This window comes from Castanea sativa, chromosome 6, assembly GCF_040712315.1.
Source record: "Castanea sativa cultivar Marrone di Chiusa Pesio chromosome 6, ASM4071231v1".
Taxonomy (NCBI): domain Eukaryota; kingdom Viridiplantae; phylum Streptophyta; class Magnoliopsida; order Fagales; family Fagaceae; genus Castanea; species Castanea sativa.
The window spans coordinates 47,073,533-47,092,197 of record NC_134018.1 but is presented as its reverse complement, the minus strand read 5'-3'; the positions used below and the strand labels follow the sequence as shown (position 1 = coordinate 47,092,197).

Below are 18,665 nucleotides of genomic sequence, written 5' to 3'. Positions count from 1 at the left end.
GTTAATGCCAACCCGCCGAGTTAAAACCACCAAAATTTGTAACCAATCTGCCGGATTTAAACTTTGGTGGGTTAGTAGTGGATTGGAATTTTCCCAACCCACTAGTGGTGGATTGGATAGAAATATTGGTGTTTACCCGCCCAATCCGACCCCGGACACCCCTAGCAATAGATATTGCATGAAATTAGGCCAAAATGGCACAATAACATTGTTTATCGAAATGTATATCAATTTACAACTGTTTTGGAAATATGAATGGATCTATCACTTTTAAGTACTTGAGTTCCAAAAAAAATTTCCGGCAAATTTGAAGGCTATTTTTTGAAAGAACTCGAGTACCTAAAAAGTGGTAAATTCTTACTTATTTTCAAAATAATAGTAGATTGATATATGTTTAAGTAAACAGTGATATCTAGCTATTTTGGCCCATGAAATTAATCTCTAAACCTTATTGTTATTGTTTAGGAGGTGTAATAAAAATAAAAATAAAATTCTATGTTATATAAGAAGGAAGGGGAGTAAAAAAGAAAGAAAGGGAACTTAAGGCCAGCCCACTACGCTTGTCACCCAAAATAGGGCCTCACTTTTGTACTAATAAAAAGCGGGGCAACCCGGCCCACGAATCATTCTCACTCCTAGTGCTAGGGCTTAAAATCTAAACACACGGTTTCGTGGAAAATTCGGAAACCTGGCTCTACAAAAGTAATAGAATAGAATCTTGACGAGACTAGCTGCGACACGGTTTCACTTTCATTCTTCAGATTTGATTTCAGAACCTGAGATCTCACTTCAAGCTCAGCTTCTCTTTCTTCTTCAAAGCTCTTCTTTAACAGGTAATTAATCAATCTATCTACTTTTTCCCTTTTGATTTTATCAATAAGCCCTCCGTTTGGTTGCCGAGAAAATCATAAAAAAAAAGGAAAAAAAACTAGGGATTTTAATCGACAAGGAGTTTTCTTTCGGCCCAGAAATTTTAGGGAAAGAAAACTAAAGTTTCGATCTTTGGTTCTGTTTTTTAGGTTTTGATTTTCAAAGTATGATTGCCAATTTTGTAAATTAGGCTCTTGGTTGATTAAAGGTTTTATTTTTCTTAGCAACCAAGCAAGGAATCTAGTTTTCTTTCTTGGGTAAAAGCACGTGACTTGAAATTTACGTTCTAGGGTTTGAAGAATTCTGATTGACCGTATGTACATTATAGCTTAAATGTCATCATGTTAATTGGTTAATGTTATTTTTATTATCTTACATGTAATGGGTTTAGGAAATAGTACACTTTTTTTGTTTTTGTTTAGTAGGTTCACATAGATTATGATTGTGTGTTGTTAGGAAGCATAATGAGGAGGTACAGTCCATCATACTATAGTCCTCCAAGGAGAGCATATGGCGGTCGAGGGAGAAGCCCTCCTAGAAGGGGATACGGTGGTGGTGGTGGTGGTGGTGGTGGTGGCGGCGGCGGTGGCGGTGGCGGTGGCGGTTATGGTAGACGCAAGGAACAGAATGGAAGCCTCTTGGTCCGCAATATTCCACTGGATTGCCGGTAATTTTTTGTGGGTAGTTGTTTATTGTTGTTTTGGAGGTGAAAGATCCCTCCCTTGGTGTGTCAAAACAAGTTAGTTATTTTATTGTTTGCTTCTTTTTGCAGGCCAGAAGAACTTCGAGTTCCATTTGAGAGATTTGGAGCTGTCAGGGACGTGTATATTCCCAAGGACTATTACACAGGGTGAGTTTTTTACCAGTAGATTATATTCCCTTTTTTTTTTTGGTTCAATACGACAGTGGTGTGTGACGATGGAAATAAGTTGAGCAAGTTTTGGGAATTGAGCTCTGAACGCTTGCACTTGAATCAAGGTTGAGCTTCAGTAGAGCTGAATTTGTGATTTCCAAGCATAGTTCACCTGTATTCAGTCATGTTTGCTACCTTGGTTGAGCTTGTTGGTTTTAAACTAGTATAATGTTAGATTTTGCATGACAATCTAACATCCCTAACTTTACAATGCAAGTAAGTAATGATCATAACATACTTCTGAAGCTCTTCTTTCCTTCTTTGTCCGCCCCTAGCTTCATATTACTGATCAACTTAGTATATGAATTTTTAAATGCTTAAGAGGTTATTAAACTGCTGAGGTTTATTTGCCTAATTGAGCCAAGCCAAAGCATGTGCCTTAAGGTTGGCAAGCTGAATAGTCTGCTTGAATAGAAGCATGAATTTGGTGAACGAGTTCTTGTGATGTTGATGGAAATTAGGTGTCTTTGCAAGCAAACTTATTAGGATTGATAAATATAGATATAAATTGCTAATATTTGAGACTCCATTTCATTATTATCTTTTTGGCACCTTTGGTCAAAGTATACAAGTAGGGGGTGCAAAAGCTGTCTATTGAGTTACATTCTACACTATTTATGAAAATTTCTATTTTTCCTTTTCATAGTGAATTAAAAATTTGAACTGGCTTGTCAGGGGGTATGTTGGTTTGAACTTTGAAGTTAAAACAAAGCCCAAGCCCCACTTTTGATGAAGACCTGTTTATCATTGCCTAACTTGTTGGTCCCCCAAGAGTTTTAAGAGTAATCTTCAATTGAAGAATGTTGCTTTATGAAGAGAAATTATTTAATTACACAATCAATAGTGGTTTGATGAGGAAGAAGATTGATTCTTGACCAATTGAAGACAACATGAGATGATTTTTAAGTTTGTGGGAACGTTGATTTCAAGTGCATCCTATAATTACAAGAATGTGAAGAATTTTCAAGTCACATGCCTCTTTTGAAGTTGGCTTTCATACTTGACTGTAAAGAAAAGTGCAGCCATTAAGCTTGGATTTAGCTGCTTTAAGTAAATTCAGCATGCACTTATCTGGAAGTGCTTGGAGCTGATAATTTAGATGTGTAAAGAAGGTATACTAAATAGACATTGTCGTGCTACTTACTATACTAAGTGTCAGGTCTGTGACCTCGTACAATCAGTGCTTTTGGTGAAATTTAATTGTTCATCAACTGAAGCTTTGCTGTGACTTCTTTCTAGGGAACCTCGAGGATTTGCATTTGTGCAGTTTATGGATGCATATGAGGCCTCAGAGGCTCAATATCATATGAATGGAAAAATTTTTGCTGGGAGAGAGATATCTGTGGTTGTTGCTGCAGAGACAAGGAAAAGGCCAGAAGAGATGCGTCAAAGGACTAGAGTGAGGTAGTTTCTCTCTCTCTCTCTCTCTCTCTCTCTCTCTCTCTCTACCCCCTTGCCTCTTGGAGTTATATTTCACATTTTATATATTTTGAGATTCCTATGGTTTGTTGTACTTTATACAGAGGACCTTCGGGCTATGGGGGACAACGGTCATCTTATTATGGTATGTAGTTTTTGACAATTTAAATATTTATTTTTTAGTAATCCTGTAACCTGTATAATTCCTATTGCTATATTAGTGTTGTTAAAGCAACACTTAGGTATGCTTAAAGCTCAAACCTCGAAGACCTAAGGTCTAAGTGCTCTTAAATGTTGTATCATACAAACACTATTCCGAAGGCGTTATATTACACAAACAAGGTTTTTTTATTTACATGTCAAAAGATGAATAAGGTTAATTATCTATTCTTGTTTATTATTGTCTTTGCCTTTTAGATATATGTTGATTGAACTATATACTTCGTTTGATCAAATTATCATAGGGCTGTTGACAGCTAAATGAATTGTTTGGTGAAATTTAATTGAGATTAGATTGAAGTTAGGAAGCTGGAAGTTATATAATTTATTTGATTTGGAGTCATTTTTTGGTTTCTATTAATTAGCATGGCTTTGCATTTTTTGTTTTCATGTCCGTTATTTTAACTACTCCTGTTTAAAGTAATCAGTACTCTCCTTTTGACTCTGACATCCTTAGGACGTTCTCGGTCTCGTTCATTATCCCGTTCACGCTCTCCCCCCCGCTATCCTTCTGGTTCTAGAGGCCGATACCGCTCTAGGTAAACTTGCAAGTTTACAAATGCCATATTTATTTATTTTTGAATGTCCACTTGATTGGTTAACACGTTTGCAAACTAAAATTATAATTGTCAGGTCCTACTCTCCTGCTCCTAGACGGAGGGGTGACTACTCAGTTTCCCCAAGTAGAAGGCATGCAGACCATCCACGGTCACCAAGAGGTCCTCCAAGAGAGCGAGATGCCGATCATCGCAGGTCTTATTCTCCAGGGTATGCCAATGCTGCTGATCAAAATGAAAATGGATATCGCGAGTAAGTTTTAGTGTCTTCAAGTGTTTCATCTTTTTAGCTATGCCATGTTGGTCTAATACAGGAGTTTTGATTTGTTTATTTTTTTCATTTTTGTTTATTATATTGCTTTGTAATGATGAAGTATCACCAGTAACTTTTGGAGTCTTGTACCAAAGACTTTTTTTTGTCTTTGCTACTTGCATGGTGCTTATATCAAATATTTCTTTTTAGGAAACCAACCTATGATGCTGAGGAACCAAGAGGTCATTGGAGGTCATCGCCTGTTAGAGCTTCAAGATCACCCTCTGGTTCTAGGTCTAGGTCTGCCGATGCATCACCCAGGCGCAGCAGCAGATAATGGAAAGGCAGTATGCATATTGCAAATGGTTGATGCTACATTTGGTGGCTTGTGTACTACAATAGGAAATAAGCTCTAGAATGTGTTACATGCCTTAGGAACCATAAAACTTGTGTGTTTGATGTACTCTGTATGATGATTCAACTTTGATAATTCTGTGGTTTAGAGATTTTGTTTTTGTTTTTGTTTTTTTAATTTCAACGTTACTGTTATGAGGTGAGTTATTATGACGTGTTATTCGCTGGGTCAAGACCTTATATAAGTTAAACTGATATTTTTGGCTCGAGGCCTGCCAAACAATCACTGTTTTGTCATTTGTGGCTTCACCTCCAAAGCTAGTACTAGTGGTGGTGTAAATCGAAATAAATTGACATTGGAATTACAAAATGCTATCTTATTAGAGCTAAGTTGATTTTCAGGGATGCTGGTATATAATGCAATTGCCGTGACATGTACTCTCCGGTTCATCCGGATATGTAACTGAAAAAACAATTTCAAATGAAACCATTATGGTGTGAAGCGGATTAATTGGGTTAGTGTCAACATTCGGTCACATCTAACAAATGATTTACACTACCAAATGTTAGTCGTGTATGGATGTGAAGAAAATGTTGGTAATAGATTAGTCTACGTCATAAAATTCAAAGTCGATCAAAGTTTCAAACTCAAATGATTTACGCTACCGAATGTTAGTCGTGTATGGATGTGGAGAAAATGTTTGCAACTGATTAGTCTACGTCATAATTCAATTAGGGTCATGAACAAATTCAAAGTCGATCAAAGTATCAAACACGAGGAATTCAACGAAGTTGAGGTCATGACGACTCAAATTTTCATGTTGGTCCAGCTAACAAAATTATTTCGAGCTACTTATCAATATTATCTCTTCTCAACTGATATTGGTTGGAAGTTTTTGGTGTCCATTTTATGGTTTTGAGAATTGGAATGATAGTCACTAACTTACTTGGCATCAAGGATATAGAAGTTTGTTTTGGATAAATTAAACATGAGCTCTGATGACTCTCCACCAGCTTCCTCACCAACTCACTCGGCGGAGGAAGCTGACCATCTCGTTCGAAGCACCAAGAAACATAAATCTTCCGATACCAACTTCTGCCCCCACTGCCCAATCAAGTCCTATAGAGACTCTCTCACTCACCTCTCCCTAGACTGGGAGAACCACCTGCTTCAAAACCTGCATCTGCAAGACAACTACGCGGGCTCCGACATTGATGAAGATCCCGACAACACTTTTCCAGTCATTCTTCTTTCTAGTGAAGAGAAACAAAGAACTTGTGCCCCCTGGAGATCAGCCTTAATTATTAAACTATTTGGTCGATCCCTCGGTTTCAAATACCTTGACCTCAAGATTAGAGCTATATGGAAACCGTAAGGAGACATACAGTGTATTGATCTTGGTCTGGATTATTTCCTCATCAAATTCAAACTCCAAGAGGACTACTAGAAAGTCTTTAACGAGGGCCCTTGGTTCACTGGACAGCAATTTTTCCTCTCCGTTCGACAATGGACCCTGGGCTTTCGACCTTCAGAAGCTCGACTCACCAACACTGTGGTATGGGCCAGACTTCCTGAACTACCCATCGAGCTCTACGACACTGCCATCCTCCACAGGATAGGAAATCAACTCGACACTCTTTTGAAAATAGATACACGCACCATAGATAACGTCCGAGGACATTACGCCCGTTTTTGTATCCAGATTAACTTGGACTCCCCGCACATTTCCAAGATTCGTATCGGATCCTTGCTCCAACCCGTCCAATATGAGGGTGTCTCGGCCATCTGTTTCGAATGCGGCTGAGTGGGTCATAAAAACTCCAGCTGCCCTTCGGTCATACGCCTCCCTCCACCTCCTAATCCTCAACCTTCCCTTTCTCATCCCTATCCTAACCCTGACCCCACCCATGTTCAATCTGACAAAACCAACCCTTTCAGAGATTGGATGATTGTCAACAGCCGCAAGCCTCGCAAGCCCAGGCCACCCCCCGCTCCGATCATCAACCCTTCTAACCTCATCGAGCCTAAACGTCCTCTCATGCCCCACGCACCCCCCCCCCCCCCGAGTCAACATGCCTACATGTGAACAGGATCCGAGTTTTCATGCAACCACGTCCCCCACTCTTGACTTTCATGTCCACGCTGATAACAACCCATCTGGGCCCTCTCACCAAACGTCCCAATCCGTTCCCACTGCAGCCCATCCTGTCGTTGTTGATAAGACAACACGCCCTTTGTCTACCACCCCTACCAGTTCAAATTTTGAAATAACTTCCCTTAAACACCTCCAACCTCACCCCGACCTTGCCCGCCCTTTCTCCAAGGAACCCACTCCTTTCCCTCATCTCGTTCCTCGCTCTGCGCTCTTAAGCGCCAACGACTCCACGAATACCTTTGTCAGTTCATCAGACTACCCTGAGCCCCACTCCTTCACCAAAATGGAAAGATCTCCTCCCTTGGAAGAAAGTATGCCAACCTCATACCACTTTCTCCATGATAACCCCTCCCAACACCACTCCCCTCCCATTTCTACCCCTGTCCCTCTTGCTTATACTGCCTTCCCTAATGGATCCATTTCCCAATTCTTTGAACCTCTTCAACACAAGCACCCAAAACTACTGGGCTCTGCTTTCCCATGGTCGTTTGAGGCCGATAGGGAACCATCTTCTAAGATGGATCCAAAACTGTCCAAATCAGTTCTAGACCCACATCGAAGAGGAACTAGAATGAACCTTGAGAACTCAGATAGCAACCTTACCTCCGAAGACCTCGGTTGGAAGGGTGACAATTCCACTCTCCCAGGACCTTGCCCTTGTCTCTCCAATAATCTCTTTTCTCCACCAAACCCCGACCCATGAGCCCTCTCCTCATCTCCCTCCCTTCACTCCTCCGACTCACCTGAACCAACCTTCCGCAAGGAATGATGCCGGAGTTCGCGATCCTTTGACCGCCACTCTTTCCTTAGAGAGCGCGCCCATTCTCCTCCCCTTCATGGAGAATCAAGAGACAGCTGCGGTGATTACCGTTAGCCACCAAGTCTTGTGCTTCAAACTTTCAATCAACACACACATGACATTCCTTGTCGCGACTTGATTCATTGCTCGCTTCTCAACCTGCAGCTTCAGAGCTTTCTGATGCCAGCGTCGCTGGAATTGAGATCCGGTCATGACCACATGACCAACCACTTTAACAACCCTCCAATGAAGATATTTTTCTGGAACTGCAGAGGAGTGAAGAGCCAAAAATTTCAAACGAACTTCACTGACTTCTGTTGTACTCACAGACCAGACATGACAATGGTTATGGAGACTCGTATTTCTGGCCACCGTGCTGAGGAGGTTAGCTCCTCTTTAGTCTTTGACAATGTGTGCGGCTCAGACGCCTCCGGCTTCCGAGGTGGCATCTGAATACTCTGGAACGAGGACAATGTCACGCTTGATATCCTTTCGGTGACTGAGCAGTCCATTAACGTATTCGTCCAGGTTTGTCCTGCTAATCCTTTATCTTCTTGGATCTTTTCTACCATTTACGCAAACCCAGATTTAGATAAACGTCTTATTCTTTGGAATGAACTCTCTTCCATCACCCCCAACCCCCCATCACCGTGGCTTCTCGCCGGTGATTTTAACGGGATTCTTGCTCAATATGAAAGCCTTAGCTACTCCCCTCCCAATCGCAGATGAATATCCATTTTTAATGATTTCGTCAATTCTTGCAACCTTCTCGACCTCGGATACAATAGTCTTCGCTTTACCTGGACTAATAAAAGAAATTCTGGTCTGGTCATGAAACGCCTTGACTGTGTGCTATCCAATCCCCAATGGAAACTTCTCTATGATGAAACCACCATCCTCTACCTCCCCCGAACATCCTCTGACCATCACCTTATTCTCATTGACACTCACCCTACTGCCTTCAACTTTGGCCCTTGCCAATTTTGGCTGGAAACAATGTGGTTTAATGACCCTTCTTTCCCTAACCTCATCGGAGAATCTTGGAATGCTCACCTGAATGATATTGCTCTTGCCCTCACGGGCTTCACTCTACGGGACAAGTCTTGGAACCAAAATGTGTTTGGCAACATTTTTCACAAGAAGAAAAGGCTTCTTGCCTGGCTAGGTGGAATCCGAAAAGCTCTTTGCTTCAACCATAATGACTCCCTACTTCATCTTGAACGTAAACTTTCAAGTGACTACCAACAAGTCCTCTGCCTTGAAGAGGAATTTTGGGCAGTTAAGTCTAGAACTGATTGGACGTTACAGGGTGACCAAAACATGACCTTCTTCCACCTGTCCACTATTTGCCGCAGGCACCGTAACAAAATTTGGTGTTTAAAAGATTCTGTGGGCAACTGGTCATATGATTCAGCAGAGATTAAATCTTCCATTCTTACCCAATTCTCTAAGCTTTACTCCTCCGAAGCCATTTTGGTTCCATTCTCTGTCACCCCCCCTCCTAACTTCCAACCCATTTCGCTGCATGTCCTCCAAGCAATCTCGAGAGAGGTCAAAGATTGTGAAATCAAGCGAGCTGTCTTTGCATAAAGCCCTCGGCCCGGACGACTGCCACCCCATCTTCTTCCAAAGGTTCTGGAACATTGTTGGTTATTCTATCAGTTTGTGCATTAAGGATATTTTCTTGGCTAAGAAAATCCCTCCGGACTTGAACACCACCCTCATCTGCTCATTCTGAAAGTTGGTAAACCTAAAACCATCCATCAATATCGCCCCATCGGCCTTTGCAATACTATCTACAAGACGATCACAAAGATCCTAGTTCAGAGACTTAAACCGTTCCTAGATGACCTTATTCACCCCTTGCAAGCTAGCTTCATCCCTGATCGTAAGGCAAGTGACAACGTCATCATCGCCTAGGAGCTTATCCACATTATGTCCATCTCGAAGAGTAAACAGGGCCTCATGGCGCTGAAAATCGACCTTGAAAAAACCTTCGACAAACTCGAATAGGGTTTCATCAAACATACCCTAAGCTTCTTCAATTTCCCTATGGACTGGATTGAACTTATTATGTCTTGCATTTCCACATCTAGTCTTTCGGTTCTAGTTAACGGAGAGCGCCTGAACTACTTCCTCCCTTCTAAAGGCATTAGACAAGGTGATCCTCTCTCTCCATACATCTTCATTCTTTGCATGGAATACCTTGCCCGGCTTATCCTTTGTGAGGTCGATGTGCACTCTTGGTCAGGGATTAGAACTTCGAGAGACGGCCTAGTCTTCTCTCATCTCTTCTTCGTGGACGATCTTATTCTTTTTACCAAGGCCACCAAACGAAACTGCCTGACCATAAAAAACACTCTCAATAAATTCTGCTCCCTTTCCGGACAGAAGATTAATTTCTCAAAATTCAGGATTTACTTTTCTCCCCATACCTCCACGGATAATATCATTGCTGCCAAAAGTGAGCTCGGTATGAGAGCTTGTAGTGACTTCGGAAAATACCTCGGAGTCCCCATCCTCACCAGCAAGCAAAATACAAGAGCTTTCAACTTCCTCATCAACAAACTCTGCTCCAGACTAGCAAACTAGAAGGCGTCGACCCTCTCCCTTACTAGTCGCCTCACCCTTATCACAACAGTCACCACTACCATTCCCATGCACATTATGCAGAACACCATGCTCCCCCCCAGGATTTGCAAAGAGATTGACAAAATCAACAGGAACTTTCTGTGGGGTGACTCTACAACCAAGCGTAGGATCCACCTTATGAGTTGGAGCTCTGTCACCCTCCCCAAATCCGTAGGGGGCCTTGGCATCAAAACAAACACTCACAGAAACAAAGCCCTTCTTACCAAATGCCTTTGGGATATTCAGACCCATCAGGACAGTTTGTATGCCTTAATGTTCAAGAGAAAATATCCTCATCCAACTCCCTCTAAACGTACTTCTCCTGTGTGGGCTAGCCTCGGTCAAGCCAAGAACATTTATGATAGGGGTTCAAGGTGGTTATTACGTAATGGGAGATGCACTCGATTTTGGCATGACAACTGGACGGGCTATGGACCTTTGCAAAATCTTATCCATAGCCCCCTTAACCGGGGCGGTGACGACTTAAGGGTGAGCGATGTATGGGATCACCAGGGGCAATGGTCCTTTCACAATCTCCCTTTCGTCTTCCCCTTCCACATCGCAGACACTATCTATGTCACCCCCAAACCTCACTCATCAAATCAAGATGATCTCCTTTCTTGGAACTAGCTAATGACACTTTCAACACAAACTCAGCTTACGCCATTTCCTTTAGCCCCACTACCAGCCATGCAACTCGCTAGTAAAAATGGCTTTGGAAGACTCCCACGTTACCCAGGATCATTACATTTCTTTGGCTGGCCTGCCTCGACAAAGTCTCTACCAAGAGCAACCTCCACACCAGACACATGACAACTTATGCCCACTCTGCCTTTCGAGTAGGCAAATTGCTCTCCATATTCTTAGAGATTGTCCTCGCGTCGCCCCAATATGGTCTTCTCTCCTCAGTAACTCTCCCATACATGCGTGCTTTCAATCCAGCACAGCCTTTGACTGGATTCGTAGCATGACAATGACCTTCCAACATATTCCAACCTCAGGCATCATTCCTTGGCCGGTCCTTTTCCTGGTTGTGGCCTGGTCTATTTGGTCCACAATAAACAAGACGGTCATGGAGGCTTCCCAGTTCGACAGTCACACCATCCTCAAAAAAAAATCAACGCCATCTCCACCGACTTCCTCTTCGTCCTCCCTATTAAACACAACACCATCACTAAGACCACCATGCATATCGGCTGGACCCCTCCTCCCCATGGCTTCTTTAAGCTTAATACTGATGGCTCGGTCCAAGACAACCCAGGAGATGCTTGCGCTGGTGGAATCATTTGGGACTCTCACGGCAGATGGATTGGTAGTTGCACTAGGAAGATTGGCCACACCCACTCCATGGCGGCATAACTATGGGGCCTACGTGATAGGCTCCCTTGCAAAAAATCTCAACATTCATAAACTTTTAGTGGAAGTTGATGCTAGCGTTGTGGCAATTTTTTTATTTATTTTATTTTTTTTGCGGATTATCCTATGCATGACACCACTCACCCCTTTAGTGCCATTTTAATTGATTGCAGGTCCCTCCTCCTTCTTTTTGAGGAAGTTCATATTTCGCACATTCTCCGTGAAGGCAACCATTGCCCGGACCTTTTGGCAAAAGAACATCAATCCCATTTTGATTTTGTTATTCATCCCCACCCCCTTAGATTGTATTAAGTTCCAACTTATGGCAGGCTCTTGGGGTATTGTTTACCCCCATCTTCGTAACCCTTGTTAGTTTTAATGAAATTCTCTTTTTATTAAAAAAAAATGGAATAATAGTATCATTCTTCTTGGTTTTATAGGTTTTTATCAGAAGGGTCTGGTTAATTACTTTTTGTTTTTTCATAAAAAATTTCTTAAAATAATTTATTAATATATATGCTCTAAGGACACACGATAGTAAATTTCTTAACATAATAGTTTAGGGTGCATTTCCCAGATGAACCGGTCATTGTAGTCGATTTTAAAAACAGTTAAAACACCCTGTTTTCACTTTTCAGAGCCTGACTTTTAACATATTTCAAAACTGAGCAAAAGATTTGGCATAAGGTAAAATCTGCTGAAGTGGATGTTGTCAGCCAAAAAAAGGGTATTCTACAGTGTAAAGTGTAATAGACTTGGCTAGTTGGCTATATATTACAGGGGTTCATGTTGTATTATTTTGTATATGGGTAAGTACTATTGGAGAGTCGTCACATGTCAAGATTAAAGTGTACAGTACTACAATCAACTTTTTTTTTTGTAGATAAAGTAGCTGTAAGAATACAGGGAGGGTACTCTTCTGTCTGTTGCTTGTTGGGTAAGGTCAAATTGGCCTTCCGCATAACCATTGTGGTGTGTAGGTGGCTAGATGTTTTAATACAAATTATTTCTTATTTATCCAAGAAAAAGAGAGAGAAAAAGATTACCCATATATTTGTATTTTCTTCAAAATAATCACAATTTCTCAATGATAAACTCCTTCCGAAATACTTGCAATTTTTTCAATATTTGGAACGGTCGCAACTTAAAAAGAAAGAAAAGCAAAAGAAAAAACCTCTAATCACACAGCATGTGAATGAAAGACCTGCGTGAACTCAGTCATTTGGTGTGGAAAACACTAACATGTACTCAGTGACATACAAATTTAAGGATCAAGATAAGGTGTAAATGTGTAATAGTTATTGTACATTTGCACCATACAATACTTTTTGAATGGTTGTGATCAAAAGTTAAGGAGATTACTTTTAATATCAGTCATTGGTTTACTAAAGAGGTTGAAAAAATAAAAAAAATTTAAAAGTTCAAAAGAAATAAAAAGACAAAAAAATTTGAAACTTTTTGCGAGTGAGTTAGGGGTATTGCACGGTGCAATAGCTACCAACATTATCTCAAATTTAATACTCTTTCCGTCTCAAATATTAATCTTCTATTTCATTCTCGAATGTCTCAAAATGTATCGAAAACTTACAAATTTTTATGTAAAAGATAATATATTATATTAAATTAGGTTGAGGTTCTTCAAATATATGTTTTTATTTTCATTAACTTATTGGACTTATGAATAAATTGAAATTCAAGTCTTCAATGGGGAATTTCAAATATATATATATATATATATATATATATATATATATATATATATATATATATATATATATATGGTTGGCTTAAAGTTACACCTGGTGTAACTTTAAGCAATGTTACACTACTCAATAACTTGTTATCAAATTCATATTTTGAAAATCTCACCATTGAATTACATGTTTTATATGTTTTTAACATTCTTGCCAATTTTCATGTTAATTAGATGTTATTTACTATTCGATCAATAAACTCATCTTTTATGCATTATTTTAAATTACAAAAATTTGAATTTAAATAATTGATTGATGACATGACTATTAATCTTTGATCACCATGATAATTTGCAAGCATGAAAAATATACAAAGATAATGTAATCTAACAATGGATTTATCAAAATTCGCATCCAATTAAAAAATATTGAGTGATGTAATATTGCTTAAAGTTACACCAATGTGTAACTTGAACCCAAACCATATATATATACACACATATACACACACTTACATTATGCTAGAATTTCTATTTTAAAAAAAAAAAAAGTAAACTTTTCATTCTTGTTGACTTGAATTTCTATCTCAAACTTTTCATTCTTGTTGGCTTGAATTTCTATCTCAACAAAAAAAAAAAAAAAAGTAAACTTTTCATTCTTGTTGACTTGCCCCTATATTTTTTTAATTTGGGTAAATTACACTAAACTATCCTAAGGTTTGAAGAAATACCAAGGACATCCACAACTTATTAAAAATGGCTAATTTAATCCTTCAACAGAAACGGTTTTCATCTGCCGTTAATAACAAAGTTATCTCTCTCCCTCTCTCTCTTCTTTTCTTTTTCCAAATTGTCTCACCGTACTCTCTCTCTCTCTCAATATTTGTTTTCTACTTTTCTCCAAGTCTGATATCTTTCTCCTCTCTCTCTCTTTCTTTCTCTTTTCTTTTTTCCCAATCTCATCAGACACTCTCTTTCTCTCTCAATTTTCTTTGCCTTTGGTGTTCTAAATCTTACGGATGAAGGATGATGGATCTGCTTTCTCTCTCATCTCTCTATTTCGGTGTGGAGATCTTGCGTTGATGGACTGGATTTGGGTTTGGCTGACATGGGTATTAGGAGTTTGATGTTTGCTTGGTGGTTGATGGAAATTTTGTGGTGGAGTTCGGACTTTGGATGGTGTGATTGGGTTTTCTGGGTGTCTTTGAGGAGGAGAAAAGGGATTGTTTTTAGGGAGTTTTTTTTTTCTCAGCTGCGAAACACTACATGGGGGAGATGAGACTTTTTCTATGGCTTTTCCTTTTGATTTTCTCAGCTACCAAACACAAAGCAGAAAGGAATTAGCTTTTTTGTTAAATTTTATTTTAAGAAAAAAGAACCAAAGAAAACCACTGCTATGTTGTTGATTTTAAGAAGAAAAGGGGAGGAAATTTCAGAGAATAAATCTTTTAGTCCATAAACGGACTATTCAAAATGTCAGATTTGGATAAGCAATGAAAAAGAAGACGGTGAGATTATGAAAAAGAAAGAGAGTAAAATCTGAGTTTCATATTTTTTTTTTAAGGAAAACTTTGTTATTAACGGCAAATATTAACACCGTTTGTGTTAAGGATTAAATTGGCTATTTTTAACAAGTTGTGGATTTGTCTGATATTTCCTTAAACCTCAGGTAGTTTAGTGTAATTTACCCTTTTAATTAAAATCCAAACGTGCGGCCAGTTGATATTTCGTATTAGTCAATTGGAGGGAAACCCATGAGTTGGCCAACTACTAGTCGTTGGTCATTCTAGAATGTTGACCGCCCGTCACTTAAGCAGCCATTATGATATCTATGATAATTCCTCGATATAAACCATGCTATAAAGACCAGTCCTGAAGACAACTCTCATAGAGAATCTCATTGAAACTGAAAATTCGCAAACAGATACAGAGACACAGAGAGATAAAGATGGCTATTGGGCTAATGGAGGTGCTGCTTGTGAATGCAAAAGGCCTTGGAGACACTGATTTCGTTGGTATTATTTACGTGAATTTCTCTCTTACACTTCTCCTATATATATATTTATGTTGTTCCAAACTTCCAAGCTTTATATATATATTTAGCATCGAAGCATCCATGAAGAAATTCGGGTTTTCCTTCTAATTGATCTCTTTATTTTCTTTCTCACTATATATGACCATGTCCTTTCTTTTTGTGTGTGAATTTTCTCTATTTTTATTCTTCTTGCTGTTCAAACCGAGAAGATTTATTCATTTAATAAAAATTAAAAAAAAAAAATTAAGATGGTTTTTATCATATGGTCTGTGTTGGCTGGCTGCATGACCATGATATAAGTCATCATTTTATTTTAAGCATCGTCCTGAACATCCACAGATTTATTAAGTAGCTAGAACTTTTTTAGCTCAAATAGTTTTAATTAATCTTTTTTTAGAGGGAGTTTTAACTTATGATGTTTTACAAGAACTTTTTTATTTTGTAGGCGGTTAAGTTGTAATTAACCTTGTTATCATATTTTGTATAATGTGTGTGGTAGGTGGAATGGATCCGTATGTTTTGATACAATACAAAAGTCAAGAGCGTAAGAGCAGCGTGGCCCAAGGTAATTAGTTCTTCCTTGCTTTCCATTCTCACTTATTATAAAATATATTATGCCTCAATAATTCAATATTGTAGATAATATCTGATGTTGATGCCTCCAAGTTATCTTTGGTGATCATTGAGAGCTTTCCTTACAAAAAAATCCAGTTTTTTTAAACCGAATAATGCGAGAGCTCCATTGTCGCTTCATACATAATGTTTTTGTGCGTTTAACATACAATATACTACATTGTATTTTATGAATTTTCTGCTGCAGTTCCTTAGTTATACATGCTATTGCTATAGCATAGTGTTGCCCTTATAAAATAGAAAAGAAGAATTCTAGGACCTCAACCTATATATCTCACACTCATTCACAATTATCCAATAATGCTGACTTTGAGTGGTGGAGAAAAAATAATAGATCCATGTGAAAATGAGTATGGGATATATTGTGGTCCTAAAATAACTCAAAGGGATTTTGTTAACCCGAAAGAAAGCCATGAGCTAGGTCAGCATTTATCTAAATTGAAGAGTGGTGACATTAAGGTCTCTTCTAAAACTGAAGTGTTCCTCAAATTGCTTTTGAGCCACTCTTATGTAAAATAACTTCAATACCTATAGGTTTTAGCTAACTCAATTGGAACAATAGACTTGGCTTATATCCTGCCTAGACTAGAGATGTCCCATAACTCCCATCAGCTCAATAAGCCTCCAGTGGACCAAAAGCTAAAGAAAATTACTTCATCGCCCATGGTGAGAGAGAGAGAGAGAGAGAGAGGGATTGGCTTGCTGTCAATTCTAAATCTTGCATTTGTTCCTTATGATTTTGCCTCAATTCTAAGTTCAAATTTTAAATTGTTTGATCACTGCACCAAACCAAATAAATGTATGGTATGCTGCTTTTCTAGTTGCAGCCTCTTCTATAGAAATAATGAGACATGCCAATATTGGTGTAGGTCAAGGTGGATCTCCAGTTTGGAATGAGAAAATTACATTCAGGGTAGAGTATCCAGGACAAGGAGACCAATACAAACTTATTCTAAACATCATGGATAAGGACACATTCTCTGCTGATGACTTCATTGGGCAAGCCACGTAAGACATCATAACAACATGTTTCTTAGTTACATTTTATGTTCTTAAAGAGTTAAGACTTTCATAAACAAATCTCCTCCAAATTCCAAAATATATAATTTGTTATGTGGTTTGAAGCTAATTAGAATAGACATTGAGACCTAAACAATGAGGGTGAATGATAGGATAATGTCAAGGTTAGTATCTTTAAGAAAATGTGACTGGAGAGATAGTGTAGAGTATGAAAAGCAATATTTGATGTGCATTATATATCTTTGTTTTTTGATTGTTCTTCATCATGCTAGACAAATTTTCCCTATGCAGCATCTATGTGGAGGATTTAATGGCAGTAGGAGTGGAGAATGGAACTGCAGAGTTACACCCTCGCAAATATAGTGTGGTTCGCAAAGACCAAAGTTATTGCGGAGAGATTGAAGTTGGTGTCACTTTCACCCGAAAGGTATTTCTGAATCTTATATATGAGCTATGAGCTGGTTGCTTTGTTTGTTACAATGATAAGTAAACAACATAGTGCTGTATATATGTACCTTCTCCTCTCGAAAGAATAGAGTAAAGGATGAGGTTGTCATTTCAAGACCTATTGAATGTGTGTGTTTTAACTCAGAGAACTGTGTTTAGGGTTAATTAATTTATCCTAACAACATACTTAGGTCTAGTTCCTTAGCTACAATCCAATTGGGAAACCTAAGGTATACCCGTTGAGGAACTATATCTAAGTTTTGCTGATTTATAATGTAGCTCTAACACAAAATTACATATTTGCCTCTAAGATGTATATTACTAATATACTTAGAATAGATAAAAATAGTGCCGTCATTTCTTTCCTTTTTTGTGATGGAAAGTGCTGGTATGTTTTGCTTGTGATTGAAATGGTTGGTACATGGAGTGATAAATGATGCATTGATTTCCATTAGCCAAAAGAGTATATGACATCTTAATTACAATTTCTTGTTTGATTAATGTGGTTTTCATTTTTTAAATATTGTAGGTAGAAGAGCAATATCATGGAGAAGAGTTGGGAGGGTGGAAGCAAAGTGACGACTACTAGTTCCTCTACCAGTTTGGTACACATGGAATTTGTGTGCAGTTGGTGGATTTTGGACAATTGAAGCCGCAATGAAACTTTTTTCTGCTAATATGTAATATTAATTTTATGCTTCATTTGATCCGTGGGATGGGAACAGATCAATATTAAGGTTGAGGGGGGAAAGGTATCTGTCCAAATCAACTGGAGCCTTTAGACTGGAGTGGTAAAGGAATCATGTCCGAATGTGGTTGGTCTTAATTCCAATGGTAGTAGAGAGAACATTTCAAGAATTAGATGGATTATCCATAGTATGTGTAGGTTACTAATCTTCTTTTGGAAACTAGAATATGTTAAAAGATTGTTATTATCAAAGTTTTTGTCTTGCTCCTTCGAAGTCCAAACCATTAGTAAAATCAACAACTATGGCAATAAGATTGATCCTGTTCAATTTTTTTATAAATAAAATAAAAGCAGCAACGTTATAAAGTCTTGAACTCTAACCCCCAACTTGGAAAATTACCGTTCTTTATTAAATATGACAGTATTTTTACAGTAAGAAAACCACCTAGAATATGTGATGTGTATTTTTACAGTAAGCAAAGGTGACAGACCTAGAATATGACAAAAGAATAAAATGAGAGAGAGAGAGAGAGAATTCTCCATGTGTAATTAAGGACTTAAGAAACTTATTTTGGCCTCTAGTATATTTAGCATGAAAATAGCATCATGTAGGATGGTAGTA

General features: G+C 38.6%; 3 protein-coding genes across 3 annotated transcripts; all 3 read left to right on the top strand.

Annotated features, from left to right (window-relative positions):
• The first annotated feature begins 678 nt into the window (after positions 1 to 678).
• Positions 679 to 4,868, top strand: LOC142640791 (serine/arginine-rich SC35-like splicing factor SCL30). Its single transcript, XM_075815051.1, has 8 exons — positions 679 to 833; positions 1,327 to 1,537; positions 1,643 to 1,720; positions 3,023 to 3,187; positions 3,307 to 3,347; positions 3,879 to 3,960; positions 4,055 to 4,231; positions 4,442 to 4,868. Exons 2-8 carry the CDS (start codon positions 1,335 to 1,337, stop codon positions 4,566 to 4,568), a joined length of 873 nt encoding a protein of 290 aa, XP_075671166.1. The 5' UTR covers positions 679 to 833; positions 1,327 to 1,334; the 3' UTR covers positions 4,569 to 4,868.
• A 3,503-nt stretch (positions 4,869 to 8,371) lies between these two features.
• Positions 8,372 to 9,130, top strand: LOC142640072 (uncharacterized). The gene has a single exon (XM_075814170.1). The coding sequence runs from the start codon at positions 8,372 to 8,374 to the stop codon at positions 9,128 to 9,130; it is 759 nt and encodes a 252-aa protein (XP_075670285.1).
• A 5,950-nt stretch (positions 9,131 to 15,080) lies between these two features.
• LOC142638972 (16 kDa phloem protein 1) lies at positions 15,081 to 18,308 on the top strand. Its single transcript, XM_075813049.1, has 5 exons — positions 15,081 to 15,235; positions 15,755 to 15,820; positions 16,758 to 16,896; positions 17,200 to 17,335; positions 17,885 to 18,308. The coding sequence occupies exons 1-5, from the start codon at positions 15,169 to 15,171 to the stop codon at positions 17,942 to 17,944; spliced, it is 468 nt and encodes a 155-aa protein (XP_075669164.1). The 5' UTR covers positions 15,081 to 15,168; the 3' UTR covers positions 17,945 to 18,308.
• The last annotated feature ends 357 nt before the right edge of the window (positions 18,309 to 18,665 follow it).

Coding starts and splice junctions, on each gene's coding strand:
- LOC142640791 (XM_075815051.1), top strand. CDS start 1,335: ATGAGGAGGTACAGTCCATCATACTATAGTCCTCCAAGGAGAGCATAT. Junction 1,538..1,642: donor AATATTCCACTGGATTGCCG/GTAATTTTTTGT, acceptor TTCTTTTTGCAG/GCCAGAAGAACTTCGAGTTC. Junction 3,961..4,054: donor AGAGGCCGATACCGCTCTAG/GTAAACTTGCAA, acceptor TATAATTGTCAG/GTCCTACTCTCCTGCTCCTA.
- LOC142640072 (XM_075814170.1), top strand. CDS start 8,372: ATGAAACGCCTTGACTGTGTGCTATCCAATCCCCAATGGAAACTTCTC.
- LOC142638972 (XM_075813049.1), top strand. CDS start 15,169: ATGGCTATTGGGCTAATGGAGGTGCTGCTTGTGAATGCAAAAGGCCTT. Junction 15,236..15,754: donor TGGAGACACTGATTTCGTTG/GTATTATTTACG, acceptor TGTGTGTGGTAG/GTGGAATGGATCCGTATGTT. Junction 16,897..17,199: donor GACTTCATTGGGCAAGCCAC/GTAAGACATCAT, acceptor TTCCCTATGCAG/CATCTATGTGGAGGATTTAA.